General features: G+C 41.7%; 1 protein-coding gene across 1 annotated transcript in view; it reads right to left on the reverse strand.

The window, feature by feature from the left end:
- The window catches only part of SORCS3 (sortilin related VPS10 domain containing receptor 3), a 304,283-nt gene that overhangs the window by 61,730 nt on the left and 224,260 nt on the right, over window positions 1-18,293 (reverse strand). The window contains exons 8-11 of the mRNA XM_056352025.1: window positions 8,231-8,320; window positions 5,082-5,261; window positions 3,130-3,276; window positions 2,542-2,644 (exon numbers count right to left, since the gene is read on the reverse strand). Of these exons, the coding sequence (XP_056208000.1) occupies window positions 2,542-2,644; window positions 3,130-3,276; window positions 5,082-5,261; window positions 8,231-8,320 (520 nt within the window). The remainder of the gene's footprint in view (window positions 1-2,541; window positions 2,645-3,129; window positions 3,277-5,081; window positions 5,262-8,230; window positions 8,321-18,293) is intronic.

Consider the following 18,293-nt stretch of genomic DNA (forward strand, 5'->3'; position numbering starts at 1 on the left):
CCCTTGAATTCTTTACCCAGTGAGCCATTCCTATACTTTCCAAATGACACTGTTTTTAAAGGAAGTGTAATTTCCACGAAGGAAGGCAGAATTAATACTTTTTCTTCAAAAATAGCAAAGGGAGAGGTGGCACTCTTACACATCTGTATCATCAACAAGAGCACAATAAAAACACACTAATGAAAATGTTAATTAAATTTCTGACATTTAATGTTGGAAAATGAGAAATTAAAAACCAGATGCAGGTTGACTTTCTCTTGTCACCACCATGGAATCCAGCTAGTCACGCTGTTGTGACAACACTGTTTCAAAAGATAAAATTTCTGGCTCAGTAAAGCAGGACTATTCAAGACAGGCTTTTCTGTCAGTGCTCAGAATGTGGGAAATACCACCTTGTCCATCAACCTAATCTTCTTCCCTGACACCAACAAGAATGACCAACTACTTTAGATGAAGGTACAAGGAAAACGTGCTATGGGCCAGTCGTATGGAAGAACAGTCTATAGGCGCATCCAGGTTCATGAGGATAAATCTACTGCGTCAGTCCAAAGGTCTGTTTAGCCCTGTGTCTTCTCATGAATGGAAGTCCTCAAGATTTAGCAACTGACTTAAAAGCAGAAGTACAAGTTTTGTATCATATTTTAAATATCAAAACTGGAAAAGGGATACCCAAACTGTGGTGAGGAGAGTAAAAAGGTGAGATTCTGTTGCTATCACTTCTTTCTGTCTGTTTTTCTGTGAAAATCTGTTATGTTATTTTCTTCATTCTCTCCATCTAGTTTCCTTCAGCTACATGGATGCAAATCCCCCCAAACGTAACTAACGCCCAAACAAGTCAAGATTTGACAGCTGTACAATTAGATACTAAAACATAATCCTTCCTTTTACAAGAATCTAACATTTGTCCTCATATCAAAAGTCCAAGTTTACAATCATTGCTGGAAACATACCACTGTAAATCAAAGTGTAAGACAGAGGGTGTTTGAGCAGCCATTGGCTGTAGGAATAAGTTGTAATGCTTATCCTGGAACACATTCACCAACACGGTGAGACGTTTCTGTTGTGAAACAGGTTAGTGGAAACAGATGTGTATATTCCCAGCAGGTTAAGCTTTTTATTGTACAAAACAGTAAGGCAGAAATTATATTCTGCCTTTTAAAGGTTAATTGTTAGACTGGGAAAGCATTAATCTCATGCACTGGCAGCTTGAAAAGAACCTCATTTACTAACAATTTAGATCAATGCCTAGAAGCTCACTGTCCTGCTGCCTCTATTTACTTCCTAAAAGGTTAAAGAAAAAAAAACTCTGCAATTACAGCATCATGAGTAGAGCTTGCTCCTAAGCATCCATCTAGCAAGTGTGACCTGCCAGGAATGATGACTTCACTTGGCTACGCATAGGAAGATCTGGAGGTTTATACCAAATTATCTCACTCCATTTGGCCTGGATCAGTGAACTGGAAATCACATGGTGTTTCCCTTGTTGAGATATAAATGTCATGAAGCAAACCTGTCTCTCAGGTTCTGGCTTAGTCTGGCAGACACATGGACGCACAGAAGGACATGAGAATGGAAATGGTTGGAAGAAACAGTGTAAATTCATATAGGCAATATGCTAACATGACACGCAAGCCACTGCTAGGCTGAGCGGGACAAAGAAGATAACCTGAGCCTTATAAAGAATGGTTAAGTTATTTGGACATATTTGTGCATATGTAGGAGCCTCCCTGTGAAGCACTATGACAGCCTACGTGCCTCAGAGGCCAGATTTCAATAGCACCAGCCATTCAGAAATCACTTTGTTAGCCCAGCAGCTCCCACAGAGCTATGGGAGTTCTGAGTGCGGTTGGTAGCCCCATCCATCCTGATTAGACTGCATGCTGTGCGCACACAGGGCCTGTGATGGTTGTCACATTAATTAGAGTGGGTCAGCCATTGCCACTGTGAAGCACTGTAGCAGGTTGCCATTAAAACATCAAGACCAGCCAAAGCACAATTTTGCAGAACAACCCACAATAACAATGACCCGTGCAGTGTTGATGAAGTGCTGCTAGTCTTGGAGCAGTACAGTGTTGAAAGTAGGTGTTGTGCACAAGACAAGCGCTCACAAAGTCCAGGCTTCACCCGACTTTGTAACAACTTTGTGACAACTCTATGCTTGCTGCTCAAAAGGTGGAATGTATTGATACCTCCTAGGAGTGCAACTGTGATTATAGGCCCTGTTCTCATTCATAGTAACTCCAGCAAGCAGGCAGACACCTACGCTGGTTGTTGTAAAGATGTCGAGAGGAGTTAGTAATGATCCTTTTCAGGTGTGGGCTTAGACCTGCAGAGGGTTCTTGTAGGGCAAAAAATAACTGACAGGCATTACCTTTTTTGACGTCAGGGACCATATGCCTTCTCCTAGCCCATAGCAAACATTAATTAGCTCAGCACTTGCTGAGACAGAGCTGAAAGCTTTTACAGCAACAGGAAATATCTCTACACTGTCTGGCTCCCAGTGAGGCATGGCTGAGCGGTGAGAAGCACTTATGTTCTTACCTGTTGCCACCAGCAGCCCAGGAGCTGTCTCTTTGCTGGAAATGCTTCCTGAAGTATATGGATTCTCTGAGAGTTGCAGATGTAAGTGCAATGAGCAAAAGGGCTGTTGACAGGAAACAAACAAAAGGCAGAAGCTTTAATATGCAACAAGTTAAATATCAGAGGAACCCATGGCAACTGCACACAGATGCTCTGAACCTTCTGAAAATGACCCCTCTGCTCTTAGCACTGTTACAAATAGCAGCATATGTTCGTTTTCTGAAATGGCACCATAACAGCAGCTGAGAGCAAGAGAAGCAGGGATGCTGTATTACAAGCAAGCATGTCTGCATTTGTTTTTACAATCTGATCCAGAGTACTTTTTCCCAGAAACATTCTTATTCTGACTTAAGTTCCATAAAAAAGGCCAAGAAAGAAGGTCAGAATTTTCCCTTTAAATCTATGAAGCTATAGAAAAAGAAATCTATTTAATTCACGTAACGCTCAGCAAGTTAAGAGAGAAAACACAGGGAAAGTTTTGTTAACCCTGTGACTAAAATCAGCAGTTCTGAAGGAGTCATTGTGCTTTGGAAAAGGTCTGCCACTCACCAGCTGGCAAACTACAGGATCCCCTCTTAGATCGGTGTCCGGTGCCTGCAGCAAACGCCAGTCCCTGCCCTTGTTGTAGGTAATGAAAGTCTTGATTTGGTCATCTATCTTCCTGTTAGCCAGGAATATGCCTTTGATCCCTGCTACCTAGGAAAAATGGAGAGAGATGAAAAAATACATCGGAAGAACAGGCTAAAAGTAAGGCCCATCTGAGCACTTTCAGGAGTGGAAGGTCCCTGAAAAATCAATAAAGTCATCTCAATTCAGCCTTAGAAGACTGTGAATGGCATTACAAGTACATCTTGATGTTGCCTGTATAGCTGAAAGACCTTGTGCAGCCTCTCTTTGAAAAGAAAAAGACCAGGATGTTCACAGAGCAAATCCCTTAGGAAACAGCCCACTTTGGGATTTCCTGGAGTGCTTGCAGACAGGCTGATGATGGACTTGAACGTACAGCATGCACCACATCACACATGAGCTCCGTGAGCCTAAGGATGTGGTCTGCTCCACTTACTCCCCCAGACTGCATTAACATGGGAAACAGCAGGTCACATCAGCAGCAGTGTGGGATGCTTCTGTGTTGGACTTTATTTTTTCTTTCACACAAAAGATGGAAATCCTGAATATGCTGAAACACTGATGTTTGGCAAACTTGATTTCTTCACTCTCCCTCCACTCCAAATTCTGTCAAAATCAACGCAGTTGTTCCAAATGTTTTGATTTTTGTCAGCAGAACCCATTCCAGCAGAATATGGTCCTGTCAAAATGTCCCCAAGAAGATTCTTGTTGAGTCTGGTCTCTGTTGCTCAGCTGTGAAAGTCAGGCAGGAAGAATCCAGAACTTCCTGGCAACAAACAGCCAGGATGCAAATCCTTCCACTCTAAAGCCCCCTGAGTGACACTACCCTTTGAATGACGCTGTGAAAATCTCTATCGACACTAAAGGGTCTATGATACACAGCTGGGGAATACAGAGTTTGCCCAGGAATGGGAGATGATGCATGTTTATTTTATCTGGTTCATCAAACAAGAAATACCTATTTTTTTCAGAAGCAGGAAAATATATTTACTAGGTGAAAATTAAATGTAAAACCTGTCCTTCAGACTGATTCATGCATTATTTGTGAGTTTTCTCCAATTTTTTCCAATTGCTTTAAACTACCTGCTTTTTTTATAAACAATTGATGATGTTATGTAATGGGTATTATTCTGGCTGAAATAAATAAATGTATTTATTTGTATTTATAAAAACTTTACATGTAACTTCAAAAACATTTTTCCATGTAACAGTAGAAGTCAGCCCACAACTATTATTATTATTATTACCGATTAGTTGTTTGTTGCTGGCAAAGCATTGAGCCCTGAATCTCAGCAGATCTTCCATCCAACAAGTTATGACACACCAAAACCAGAATGCTCTGAAAAAAACGGGAACTGGAACAACTGCTCTGAATGGACTGCTGTTGGCCAAGGCTGAAAGGCCTGGCAGAAGAATGAGAAAAGATGATGATTCAGGGTAGAAGTTACCCAGCTGTTATCTCTGGGCAAACGGCACCTATAAACTTTTGCTTATAATTCATAAACTGCTCAGTGCTCACAAAGGTGGAATCCACATTCCCTGCCTGCAAGCAGTTGTCTTTATTTGTCCAAGGGGAAAAACAGTATTTTGAGTCCTTCTCTAGACATTAACAAGAGGATGAGAAGGATAATGGTTTTCCCCTTTGGAAATGCTGCATAGCTAACCAGTCACTGACTGGAAAGCAACAAGTTGTCACACCTATAGCAGAATGCACTGCATCTGTTCCCACATGAGTCGAGTCAACATCAAATCCAGTAAATGTCTCTTGGCTGATCCCAAAACAAATGAAGATCCTGTACGGTTGCTAAGAGATTTACACTTGCTTGAACTAGCGAGCAGTTGCTGTTCTTCGTAGGGTGACCTTTACTGCATACCTCATAAAGGTCAATGATGATATTCCCCTCCAGTCCTCGACTGCTTTTCACGTTTTCCAAGGCCAGGGTGAAGTACACCCCTCGGGTGTCTGAGATATACAGGTTGTACGTATCGTTCTGGTTCCACTCTTGAACAGCTGCAAACACTTGATTCTCATCTGTGCTGATAATATGCATGTCCTGTTAAAAGAAGACAAAAGGCCTATTACTGAGGATCTCTGTATTTCTTTGCCCTTTGGGATATGCAGTAATTACCATGACTTATGAAAGAATAGATATGGGACATGAATTATAGGTATGTTAAACAATTTTCTGTTAGAGCAATCCAATAAATTATCACCATCGTGACTTTTCATCATTTCATTTTTTAATGATCACCAGCTGGGCAAAGGGGTTTTGCTTTCTTCATTTTTGGTAGCTTCAAGGAATTTCATCCAGTTTCATTTTTTATTTATAAATTTTAAAGTGGGTTTATCATTCATGGAAGATACACAACCTTGGAGCCTAGAGTCCTCATAGTCACTAAGCATGGTGTAGTACCAGGCTAAAAGCAGCGACATTTTCCATTCACATGCTGAACTAACAGGTTTGTGCTTCCAACTGGTAAAGAACCAGTTTCAAAAAACCCGGTAGCTCATATTTATTTGAAGCTGAGGTATAGGGATCAGTTTGAGCTAATGCTGGCAGTGATTTTTAGTAACATAATTTTATATTGAGAGTTTGTCCAAGATCTATTCTCCCATTTTATACATGCTATCAAATAATCCACCCACTAACCTTTGTTGGATTCCTGCTGCTGACCAAGATATGAAGGTCCAGCAAGGGTTTCCCCATTTAGTTTTAATATCAAAGAGATTTGACAGTGCATTTTCTCAGTGTTCTTTTAAAGCAGGTTCATGGGAATGATTTCCAGTGTGGTGATGAGTACTGAAGCACTTCATCCTTGCCACCGCTGTTTGAACACACTGACACTGGTTCAGCTAGAAGCAAAATCACTGCGGTTATGTGGGACTTCATCTATCTATGTGTATCTATTCAAAATTTCCCCAGGGTGCAAAGGAGCCTTGATTAATTCCTTGTGCTGTTTCTGCATGAAGAAACCATAATTCTGGAAGTCTCCCAAAGGACTGAGTGACCTGGTTTGGGGAAGAATATCTGGAAGAAAATCAGGGCAACATCCCCATCCTGCCTAGAAGGCAACTTAATCTTCTGTGTGAGATAGGTAGATGAAAAGTTGGCGTTGATTAGATGAGGCAATTTCTAATAGACCTAACATAGCCTATCAGCATGGGATGGAGAGAAAAACCATTTGAGGGCCTAATTCTATCCCATAAGTGCAATCAGTGGGAGATTTGCCATTTCCCTCAATGAAGAAAGATTAAATCAGGAAGTTTGTTCTTGCCCAGCAGCTCTAATTCCTTAAAGATTAAGCACATACCCAATCTATTCCAGCAGTGTGAAAATAAAGTAAAACATGCAATGACTTCAATCTGTTTTGACCAGTTGCAGTGGAAATATTGCATTACTCTATTGCCAGCCTCACATATGTACAACTCCAGCAGAGTTCATTAATCTACAGCTGACAGGACAGTTATTACTGTACAGCAAAAATGTTCTAGTGACTAAGGGCAGCATAAACAAGCTTCCTTTACATGGCTATAAGACTTTGTCATGACACCTAGCTTAAAAGTACTTTTGACTTTTAAATGACAAAAGTATCCCTGATTTTACACTAATTCCAAACCAGGGCCTCCAACAAATCTATCTTAAAACAGGCCAGCTACCTGTGACAGCATCAGTCAATAAAGTAGGATAATCACAGGGCAGTCACTCTCTCTGTCCACTTCTCTGTTTAATATGGGGCAGCTTTCAAGGCCAATCCATAAGATGGGAGCATAAACAATGTTTTTCTCCTGAAAAGTGGCAGCAGGATTTCCAAAAGTTGGTGTGCAGTCAGACATTCTGAATCCCACACCATGGAATGACAAACAAAATATATCTATATCTATGCTATACAGGTGTCAATACACTGTGGGCTGTGATCAACCTGAATGGGAAGAATATGAGATGCAACACCAGGAGTCTGAGATGCAAATTTCTCACACCTAGTAAGTTTTCAGGTATAAATTAAAGGAAATATGCCATATCTGCTAGACTGCAGGTATCCCATAGGCAATCAGAAGGGTAGATCCAGCCCACAAGGCAAATCTAGCCAAATGTCTTAAAATTATCCCACCAAAATTTTCACTTCTGGAATGAAGGGGAAGGTCATTACTGTCGATTATCAGTCCTCTGTGACAGTAGCTTCAACAGCCATTCTGAGTCTCTAAAAGGCAGCAGTGGTCTCAGCACTGGGCTACCCAGAAATTTGTGTTCAGCCATAGCGCTAAAAGGTTGGTCCCTTCTGTTCTAGGCAATCCCAAGGAATGACTACACTATGGAATTTAAGTGTAATTCTAGGGACATAATTCTCCTTTCTGAGGCTTGCACAGTTTTGATCTGGTGGAAAGCTAAGGCCTAAGAAGGTAAATCCAGGCAGCTGTATGAGAAGTACTAACTTTCCTCCCTCCAGCTCTGCCAGTCAGCATTAATCTTAGGCCATCTCCGTCATCTCCTAATCAGCATCACACAGTGGGTGTGTGTGCCCAAAGCACTGATACGGCACAGCTTTTAGGGAGCCAACTCTGTCTCCATGACTTCTTGCCAACATTCAGCCATAGGATGCAGACAGTGAAGCAGCTGTACTCTGTGCTTCTCTCATTGTACTGAGAATGCAGTAGTGCTCAGCATGCTAACCTTTCTCTAGGACCCTAAGTGTCACAGCCAGGCTTACAGAGAAATCATTGATAAAGAACAGAGTAGGACTGGGGAAAGGTGTCCACAGAAGACTGGTCAAGGAGAAGTTAGTTTGAGCTCTGTTCATTCCCATTTGCTCTTTTACAGAGGAAAAAAGAAACTGTTCTTCCTGAAACATTCAGTAATCAAAGGCAGAGAGAAGTAAAGATCCCAAATCCGTATTTAAGAGAGACCATCCAAGTAGCACAACAAATGGAGCTCCCCAGAGAGGAACCTCACTGACGTGCTTTACCACTGGGCAGGCTGTGCTGTTCCCGATATTACACGTCTGTGTTCTTAAATGGTGCACTCACCTTAGGAAGAGAGTATTTGGGCAATTTAATCTGTGCAAAAGGCTCCCGTCTGTACGACACATAGTAATTTGCTCTTCCACCAGCTGTCACCTGTGGAAATCCAAAGAAAGTGAGTAATGACCCTTCCAGGACGCCCTATACTGACACCTCTAAACAGGTTTGACAACCTTTCTTTCAGGTATCTTTTCTATGAGCTGCACAGCTGTCCCTAAAAGCATCTGTATAACTCCAAAGAAATCCTAGACTTGACAGGGCTGAAGCATTATTTATTAAGCTGTGCTAATAATCTTTCCACTTTGTGTCTCGTGCTTCAAATCCAGCACAATTTTAACATCTCAGGAAAAAGAGAAAAGTGGGTATAAAGTTTAAGGTCTTGAGTGGAGGAAAGAAGATCTAGCCTCATCACATAGTTCCAGCACAACTATCTTGGGCAAGTCATTTAAAGTCTCTGCTTCTGTTCCTCTCCTGTAAGAAGGAGATAATACCTCTTTTCTCTGCTGCTTCTCAGCCTTGTCTGTTTGCACTGTAAGTCCCTTGGGGCCAGGGTTGTCTTCCAGCAACCTTTTACAGTGAGTAACAGCAGAGATTTGCACTAGCACCATTTAATGCAAACACTAAATGCAATGAATGTGCTCTTGGAAAGCTGGAGCTAAGCTCTTAGATGCTTTTTGACACTATAAAACTCGTTTCTCTGAAATCATACCATCTCTGAATGAGGATGGGGGGCAGAACTGATAGACATCCAAATCTGCAGTTTTATGGACTGAATGAGCTATAAAGGCTACACATAAATGCCATGCATCGATGAGATTTAGCCCTGATAATTTGTAAAATACGGCATTTTAAACCTGCCCCTAGTCACTTACTCTTGCTGTGGGTGTTCTTTCTGGCACCTTTTCAGGCCTGGCTATGACAAGGCTTACACCAGTGAATTTCCTATATGCTGCTGTTTTGGCAGGCTTGCAGGTTTTAAGATAAAACAATACGCAAAGCACTTCTCTATTATACAGAATGTCATTTGTTAGCTTCTTAAGTTTCCAATAAAGCTAACAGAAAGGTCCTAGATTTTCTCTTAGATATACTTCCTTTTATCTGACAGTGATATTTCAGAATAAGCTTACATGGAATATTGCTATAGCATCAATTATATTCTCAGCAATGACATCACCTCCAGATAGTGGTTTTCTTCCCTAGAGAAGCTGTCATTCGAAGGACACAATATTACTAGTCATGAAATCCGATATCTAATCAACTCAAGATAAGGTTTCTCTATTGGCACTTTGAAGAACTGGAAAGAAAGGAAGGTTTAGAAATAGGACAGGCTTCTACGCTAAGACTTCCCCTTCTGCTTGTTTCCCATTTTCACTTGTAATGTTATCATGGCTGCTTTTAGAGCTTCCAAAAGAAAGAAAAAAACCCCAAAAAACAACAACCACCTTTATACCACACACCACATAAGAAAGCAGAAGAATGACCCATATCACAGCACCAGACTCTGTACAGGCAACATACAGCTGAAGTCAAGGGGAAACACAGACGTGAAAATCTAAAGCAATTTGCCTACAGTCTCAAAACAAGCCAGTGACAGAGACAGGGAAAGAACAGGAGTCACTTTACTCATTTCATGTAAAGTGCACTGTGGACTGGCACATTTCTGTGGACTGGCATTTCGGGGTCCCGCTCTCCAGCTGTGAGGATGGTGAAAGGGCTGTAAGCATTATTCTGAAGGATAACTTTCCCATCTACATCTATCACATCAAAATCAAGTTTTCACAGGAGAGAACAGACTATGCAGTTCATTCAAGCTCAGTCCAACTCAAAGAAAAGAATTAATCTTGGCAATAATTGTATCTCTTTATCAGCTCTACAAGCACTGCCCAAAGCATCCCGCACTTCCAGGTCATATTAACTAAATAGCACAGGGAATATTTAAATATCCCCTCTTATCTTGGCGATATTTCTCATCTCCAGTGGAACATCCAAATTCTCAAACGAAATAACTCCGCCACATGAACTCATTTTAGACCACTCATGATTTCAGCACCAGATCATTATTTGTAGCAGAGTCCAGTGCTAATTGGTAAGGACCTTGGATTCAATATCCACCTCTTCTGATGGGCTGAGACATGGTCATCAAATCATCTTTAAGATGCAGACATGAATATATACATACTTTGTAAATGCTGTGATGACTAATTAACATTGGGAGCAGTCCAGCAATCCTCAAGTTAATCACATGGAGTGGCAGAAGTATCAAGGGGTGATCAAATTCCCCCTTCTGTGCCAAGGCAGGATCTACTCCAAGTCTGCCACACTCAAAAGATTTTACATAGGGGTTTTTGGCTTTATGCCACTGCAAACTGGAACTTGGAAGGTTTTTCGTTTGGACTGTTCATTTGATTGTTTTTTTAAGGCAGAAAGGTAGGATGCAAACAGTGTTCCAGTTCACTACGCATAGCTAAACTCCCTTTCAGTCCTCTGCCTTGACTAGGTCACCTTGAAAAAGATTTAGAAATAGAAATCTTTGTGGTCTGTGGTCTTTCTGAGCCAGTTAATATGAAGCCACCCACAATTCTGTTGGCAGGAGTTGTGCAAAGATTTTCCCAGCCAGGACCTCATCTTTTTACATGCACGGTTACAACAGTTCCAAAAAATGATCAAGCCTTCAATAAAGCTTTGGCAAGGACTGTGGTAGAGAATGAAATTTGGAAGGCCCAACTTAATTTATTTTGATGAACTTTTCCTTTTCCTATGAGCACACTCTCCAACGCTGTAAATCCCAGAGATTACGATAGTGTTTTACCCTCTAATGCCTCCTTTTAGTTCACATTTGATGAATGTCACCCAATTATTTACTGTGAGCTCATCTGTCATGCTCAGCACAGAATTAGCTGGTTTTTTGTTTTTCCTCCTCCTTTGCTAATGACTGGTTTGTTAATCTGTTTTTCTGGATTTCTATTTTATGTGTTTAATTGGGCTTCTGGCCAGTGGAAATGATTCCTTGGGACAAATGTGTTTGTCATTAAACACATCTGTGTTTCCTAACCTGTGTTCCTTCTTCCTCCCTCCACTCATGGTCTACTACTTTTCTTTAATACTTCATTTTATTTCAAGGTAAAAGTCTGGTCTGACATCAGTTGACACTTAAGAACAGCGACATGAAAAGTTTCTCTCTAAAAGCCCTTAAAGTTGCAGTATGCTGGCTCACCACCCCCCCCCCCCCCCCCCCCCCAACCTGCAATGGAACACAGTGCATCAAACACAGAAGACAACAAATGCATTCACAAGGCTGCAGAGAATTAGAGAAAATCTGTCATGGGATCTATTAACCTTCATAATTTCTGTGACATCTCTAGAAACACACTAAGCTATTTCTTGTGTTAATGACTGAATATGAATCTTTAAGGGTGGGGTTTGTTTCTCTTTATTTTCTTAGACAGATATTCATCTTAACCAAAAAACCACGTGTCATCTAAAAGAGTTTTGAGAGCAAGCGGGATGAGTTACGAGGACCCAGAAAGTAAAGACACCCTAGATGATGCCAGGAGCTGTAGACCACAGCATACCAGGCTTCATTCTCATCTACCTGGCTAGCTGAAGATGGGATCTGTAATTTCCAATGTAAGGCAGGTATTGATGTAACAAACATGAAACTACTAAATCTCTGAAATAACCCTGGGCTAAGGAAGACCCCCAGCTGCCTCCTGCTACTCAAAGAACTCACAGAAGCCTAAACAAACATGCACCAATGCTGACAATGAAACACCATGTATTAAAGGCACAGCCTTGGCAGAAAAACAGTGACAGTGTACAGATAGTGGTCACTTCCGAAGGTAATGGCTAAAAAAGAATGGAGGGCTTATTTCTACATCATTTATCAGCCTGGGTGGTTTAATTGATGATAACAATCACTTGCCCTGCACAGTTATTGGGAATAGATTATCTACATTTTACACCGTACGTAATGTTCAAAGAAAAAGGGAATTGATAATGGCACAGATCAACCCACAATGACCAGTCATGTTTAGACATTTGTAATTCCTGTCATTTACTTTCCCCTTTAAGCATAGTAAATGGCAATTCAGTCCATTACAGAACCAAATTTTAAACTTCTTTGTTGATAGTAAGTAGCTGATAGAACACAGTTGATGTGATTTTCAGTAAAACCCTCCCTTTATTTCTGAGGTGACTTCCCCTGCTTGTAGAGTTCCCTGCTTCCCAGTAACATAAAATGAGTTGGTAGAAGTAAAAAGTTGAAAAACACTATCAGTATTGTAACAGCATCCTGGATCCGTGTTCTCCACCTCCATAGGGTGCCCTGGCCTCCCTCTTCACTGCTTTAACTTTAGTTAAAGTTCTCCTTGTGGGCATAAAATCTCCCAAATAAAATTGTGGAGTAAAGCATGGAGGAGAGATGACAAGCAGGCAGGCTGTTCAACTCACACCTTTGGTGAGGGATTTTGGTGCTCTTCAGAGGTAGCTACTGTCTAGGCCTTGTACACATTTGCCAGCATTAGCACTGAAAAGTTGTGCCTTCTCTCCTAAGCCTAACGCCAATGTCAGTCACAAGAGATTCAGATCAGGAAGAACACATCTGCATGAGTTCCCTCCTGATTATCCGCCATAGCCAGGACAAACCATCTTCCAGATATTTCTGTGTACTGAGGTTCTTCGCTGACCCAGAATAAATCATATCATGATAGGTACCATCTAGTCTGAATTATCTCCCCATGGTTTTGATTAATATCATACCTTCTGCACAGCAATATGCAATTACCCGAGTGTGCTGCAGAGACATACAGATTAGTGTTTCTGTGCACAAAGCATCCTCAAGTTGCCTGGTAAATTCAGCAGGCTTTGAAAACATGCCACTTTTTAGACTGTTAGACTCATCAGTGAAAATTTGCTAAGACAAAGGAGCAATTTTGGTTTTAAAAATTTTTAAAAATTTATTATACTGGTCCAGTCCCTCTTCACTTCTCTCTTTCCTCAGAGCTATGATGGCACAGCTATAGGACAGAGTAATCTTGAGTGAAAATATTGGATTTTTTTAAAGGCAACCTCTGCAGAAAATGTGCACGGTTACACCCACAAGCCACATTAAAGCTGCAAATGCACATTACCCACACAGAAACCAACTTAAGAGAAGAGTGTAATTGTACACGTTCAATCTCCTTTTGAAGGATTTCGGAGGAAACGTATGAGTCTGCCAAGGTAATCCTTTACATCTGCTGCAGACGCTGCTGATAAATCAGACACAAGGGGAGGGGAGAAAGTGATAAAGTACAGCACAAAAAAGAGTAGAAATAAAATAAACATAAATAAATAAAGGAAACAATCAATGTTTATCAAAAGATACTTAGGTTCAAGTTCCAAATCTGATATTTGGCACAGCAAAGATGAAACAATACTAGAAATGGATGAAAAGCACCCAGCAGTGAGTAGGAAAGTAGCTAACTACTTACTGCCTGTCTTGCTTTAAGAAGAGCTTTTAACTAGCACCTGGAATGCACTTTCTTTCATCTGTATGGATTAATTTCCCCCACTAGAGTGCCATCCAGCATTTTAAATAGGGGCAAGAGAAGATCAGCTGTAGCAGGTATTATTCACCAGTAAAACAGGTGTAATCATGTTCATCATTTAAATGTCTTCATCCTATTAGTTTCATAATAAGCTTTTAATGATTTCTTCAATAAAAGACTCAAAAACCAAACCCTACAAGTTGGAGAGTGCTCCACTGTCCCGCCAAGCCGTTTTCTCTACCATCGATCACAAAGATAAAAATCAATTGTAGCTAAGCAGGGTGAAGTTAAAAATAAATTGCACGGATTGATTTCTGTTAAGACCCTTGGCTCCGAGTTAAAAAATGGAGGAAAGAAATTTATATTTGAACATGGTGTGTTTAGCATCTATGAAAATAAAGAGAAGGCTCTAGACCAGAAAATCAAAGTTTAATTTCTCCCCTCCTATCTTCTTTCATTGCTGAGAAGTTTCACATTATAAAAAAAAAAAAAAAAAGAGGAAATTTACTACTTATTCAAGTTATTAAATTGACAGCTTGAGACCTGAGGTCAGGAATCCATATGAATTGGCATAATCTCAGCTGTGGCTGCTGCTTCAAGTCTACTCACCTGATAACTGACTTCGATCCAGCCAATACGCTCATTTCGCCAGCCTTAAATACCCAATAAACTTGAAACATACACTCATGTCCTACTAAACATAAGCACTTCCAAGTTTTCCTAAACAACCAGAGTTACAACCAGTAACAGTAATAAACTACTCCTCTGAGCTAACCTTAGACACATTTAGCTTAAGATTTAGGAACTTATTTTTGCCCTCTGTAGAACCTTAAAGACAACTGTCCCCCCACCCCAGTTCTAAGGCTGTTAATAATTTTTTTCTTGTTACCGAGTCTGAAAAAAAGTTCTCATATCTAATTTGATAAAAATGGAATTCGATTTAGATTATTTTTTTTTTTTTTAAAAAAAGGCATTTTGTTTAAAAGCCATTTTCCATCAAACAACTTCAGCTGAATTTTTTGGACATACTCTGATTAGGTGTCCAAAAAAGGCAATCTTATCCACAGGTTCTATAAGAAGCTATCAGTAATTGTGGGTGAATACTGACAACTGAGTATGTTTTCATAGAACCACCATAGAACAGCTTGGGTTGGAAGGGACCTTAAATATGACTTAGTTCCAGCCCCACTGACATGGGCAGGGACACCTTCTACTGGACCAGGTTGCTCAAACACCCATCCAAACTGGCCTTGAACACTTCCAGGGATGAGGCATCCACAACTTCTCTGGGCAGCCTGTTCCAGTGCCTCGACACCCTCACAGTAAAGAATTTCTTCCTAATATCTAATCTAAATCTACCCTCTTTCAGTTTAAAGCCATTACTCCTTGTCCTATTGTCCTGATTTTGGCTGGGCTACAGTTAATTTTCTTCTTAGTAGCTGGTGCAGGGCTGTGTTTTGGATTTAGTATGAGAATAATGTTGATAACATATTGAGGTTTTTAATTGTTGCTAAGCAGTGTTTGTGCTAAAGCTTGGACTTTTAACTTCTCAGGCCCCGCCAGCGAGAGGGCTGGAGAGGCACTAGAGATTGGGAGGAGACACAGCCAGGACAGCTGACCTGAACTAGCCAAAGGGATGTTCCATACCATAGAACATCATGCTCAGTGTATAAAATGGGGTAGGAAGAAGGAAGAAGGGGATGTTTGGAGTGATGGCATTTGTCTTCCCAAGTAACTATTACAGGTGGTAGAGCCCTGCTTTCCTGAACGGCTGCCTGCCGACGGGAAGTGGTGAATAAATTCCTTTTTTTGCTTTGCTTGCATGCACAGCTTTTGCTTTACCTATTAAACTGTCTTTATCACAACCCACAAGTTTTTTTCACTTTTACCCTTCTGATTCTCTACCCTATCCCACCAGCAAGGAGTGAGTGCGTGGCTGTGTGGTGCGTAGTTGCCAGCTGAGGTTAAACCATGACACCTATCCCCACATGCCTGTGTAAGAAGTCCCTCTCCAGCTTTCTTGTAGGACCCCTTTTAAGTACTGGAAGGCCACTATAAGGTCTCCCTGGAGCCTTCTTTTCTCCAGGCTGAACAACCCCAACTCTCTCAGCCTGTCTTCATAGGAGAGGTGCTCCAGCCCTCTGGTCACCTTCATGGCCCTCCTCTGGACTTGCTGCAACAGGTCCATGTCCTTCCAGTGCTGGGGGCCCCAGAGCTGAACACAGTACCTCAGGTGGGGTCTCAAGGGAACAAACTAGAGGGGGAGAATCACCTCCCTCGATCTGCTGGTCATGCTTCTTTTGATGCAGTCCAAGATATGGTTGGCTTTCCGGGCTGCAAGCACATATTGCTGGGGCATGTTGAGCTTCTCATTCAAACACTCCCAAGTCCTTCTCCTCAGGGCTGCTCTCAATCCATTCTCTGCCCAGCCTGTATTTGTGCTGGGGATTGCCCTGACCCATGGAAGACCTTGCGCTTGGCCTTGCTGAACTTCACGAGGTTTGCATGGCCTCATGTCTCAAGCCTGTCAAGGTCCCTCTGGAAGTTTTGAGATTTTTCTGATGCAAAGGACGACTGAATTGGTTCAAGAGCTTTTGGCATAAGTGTTTACTCCTCTGAGCCAGAGGAATTATTCAAATGTGTATTGTAAGAGTCCCACTTAGCTGCACCACACAACAACATCTGCAGAAATTCTGGGTTTGCTCGCTCTGACTCATGCTAGTGAGCAGGCTGGGATGCTACCCTGCTGTGCAACTCTCTGAATTAAGCAAAAGTCTTCTAAGCATAAAATTACTTCAGAGAGTGAAGAAGAGCCAGACATATGATCAGTATCAAAGAAGAGAATTTTGACTTAAAACTTTTCACTTTCCACATGGAATTCCTGCCATCTATAGGAACTGTAGCTGCTCCCACACTGGTACATGTGCAAGCTGCGTGTAATCACCATCCCCTGCTCCTAAATGGCAACACCACAGAACCCATCGCATTGAGGAGGATTATAAAACACAGACAAAACTCACTCTCTCTTCCCAGCTCCCCTCAGACTCCTTTCTTGCTTCATCACATCAGCTTCAAAAAAAGTGTAACCACCAGAGTAGCTTAGCTTTTTGGACATTGGACTATTATAGGTCCCAGGACAACCTGACCTAAAAGAATCTGGAGTGAAGAGCAAGCTGTGCAGTTCCCAGGAGACTGAATTGCAAATGAAATGGCACAGAAAGGTGCCAAGAAAGCTTCCCAAGAGGGGAAACGGCAGGAGGGACCAGGTGAGAGACAAGACCCTCTCATGAATTTCAGCCTGCAGTTAAACACCTCGATAAATTATGCCATGGGAGTGGAAAGGGGAAGGGGCACAGAGCTCCCACTCTTTAAAGGCCTTGGAAAGTGATAATGTACTGCATTTACTCAGCATGCCTTTTACTTTTACATGCATTTACTGCATGTACTCAGCATGCCTCTCTCATTAATGGCACAAAGAACTTCTCATTTGAAGTGGAAATGGAGCAGTGTCTGAAGCAGCCAGCCCTTTTCAATCAGAGCTTGCAGGTGTTGTTCCCTGTCCTTATGAGGCAAGGCCACCAGCCAAAGGCAGATCTGAGGGTGTTCATCTCCAAAGGCATTTCTTTGGCCTGCTTGAAAGAACAGGCACCACCCCCAGATTCAATCCATTTATCGGCTTCTAAATCTCAGAGGAGTCTTCCATGCCACGTAGCCATGGAAAGTGCTGAAAGTCCAAGCTACATTTCAGACTGACTTCAGCTGCACTCTGTTGGGATAGCAGAGTCTGCACCATCCCAGATAAAAATAAAGACATAAACCACAATCAAGGTAGGTATTGATCACCCATGCACACATCTCTACACTGACTTACAACCAGTTCAAATCAAAATGGCCAAAGTTACCCTGAGGGTCTCCAAGCACTGACAGAGACAAAAGCTTAAGGGAGGAATGGGGACAGTGTTCACTGGATGCTGAACTAGCCTGGTGTGACCTCTGGGAGGAAAGCCACACGCTGAAGGCTTTACACAAGGAAAACACAACAAGATTAATAGGGGGAGGAAACATATTTTCTGAGACCTACATCTATAACTGGGGAAAAAAGAAAAGACAATTTTCAGAGACCAAATCCTTCCTCAAGTCCTTCAGGATCTCATGAGTATGCCCAAAAGCTTATCTGTCCCTTTTCTAACTCTATCAATTCCAATCTCATAGAAAATACTACCTCTCCCTGTAAACATTTTCTCACTTACATCCTTAGGCCAGCAGCACTGTAACAGCAGCACTGCCAACAGTCATGTCACATGTTCATGTCACACAAGAGTCACCATTATTGTTGTCCTTCTCCTGATACTTAGGGTTCTGTGTGGAAATACAGCCCCTACATGGGTCTGCACCAGTGCATTGGGAGTGTCACCAGTCCCTGCTAGCGGCCAGGCTTGTCTAACATGGCACTTCAGCCACCCAGCAGAACCACTGAGCTATTGCACTTGAGATAGCTTGCACAAAACCTTTGGGTAACTGGGAACAACTGCTTCAACTTA

Source organism: Falco biarmicus, chromosome 9 (assembly GCF_023638135.1).
Source record: "Falco biarmicus isolate bFalBia1 chromosome 9, bFalBia1.pri, whole genome shotgun sequence".
NCBI classification, from domain to species: domain Eukaryota; kingdom Metazoa; phylum Chordata; class Aves; order Falconiformes; family Falconidae; genus Falco; species Falco biarmicus.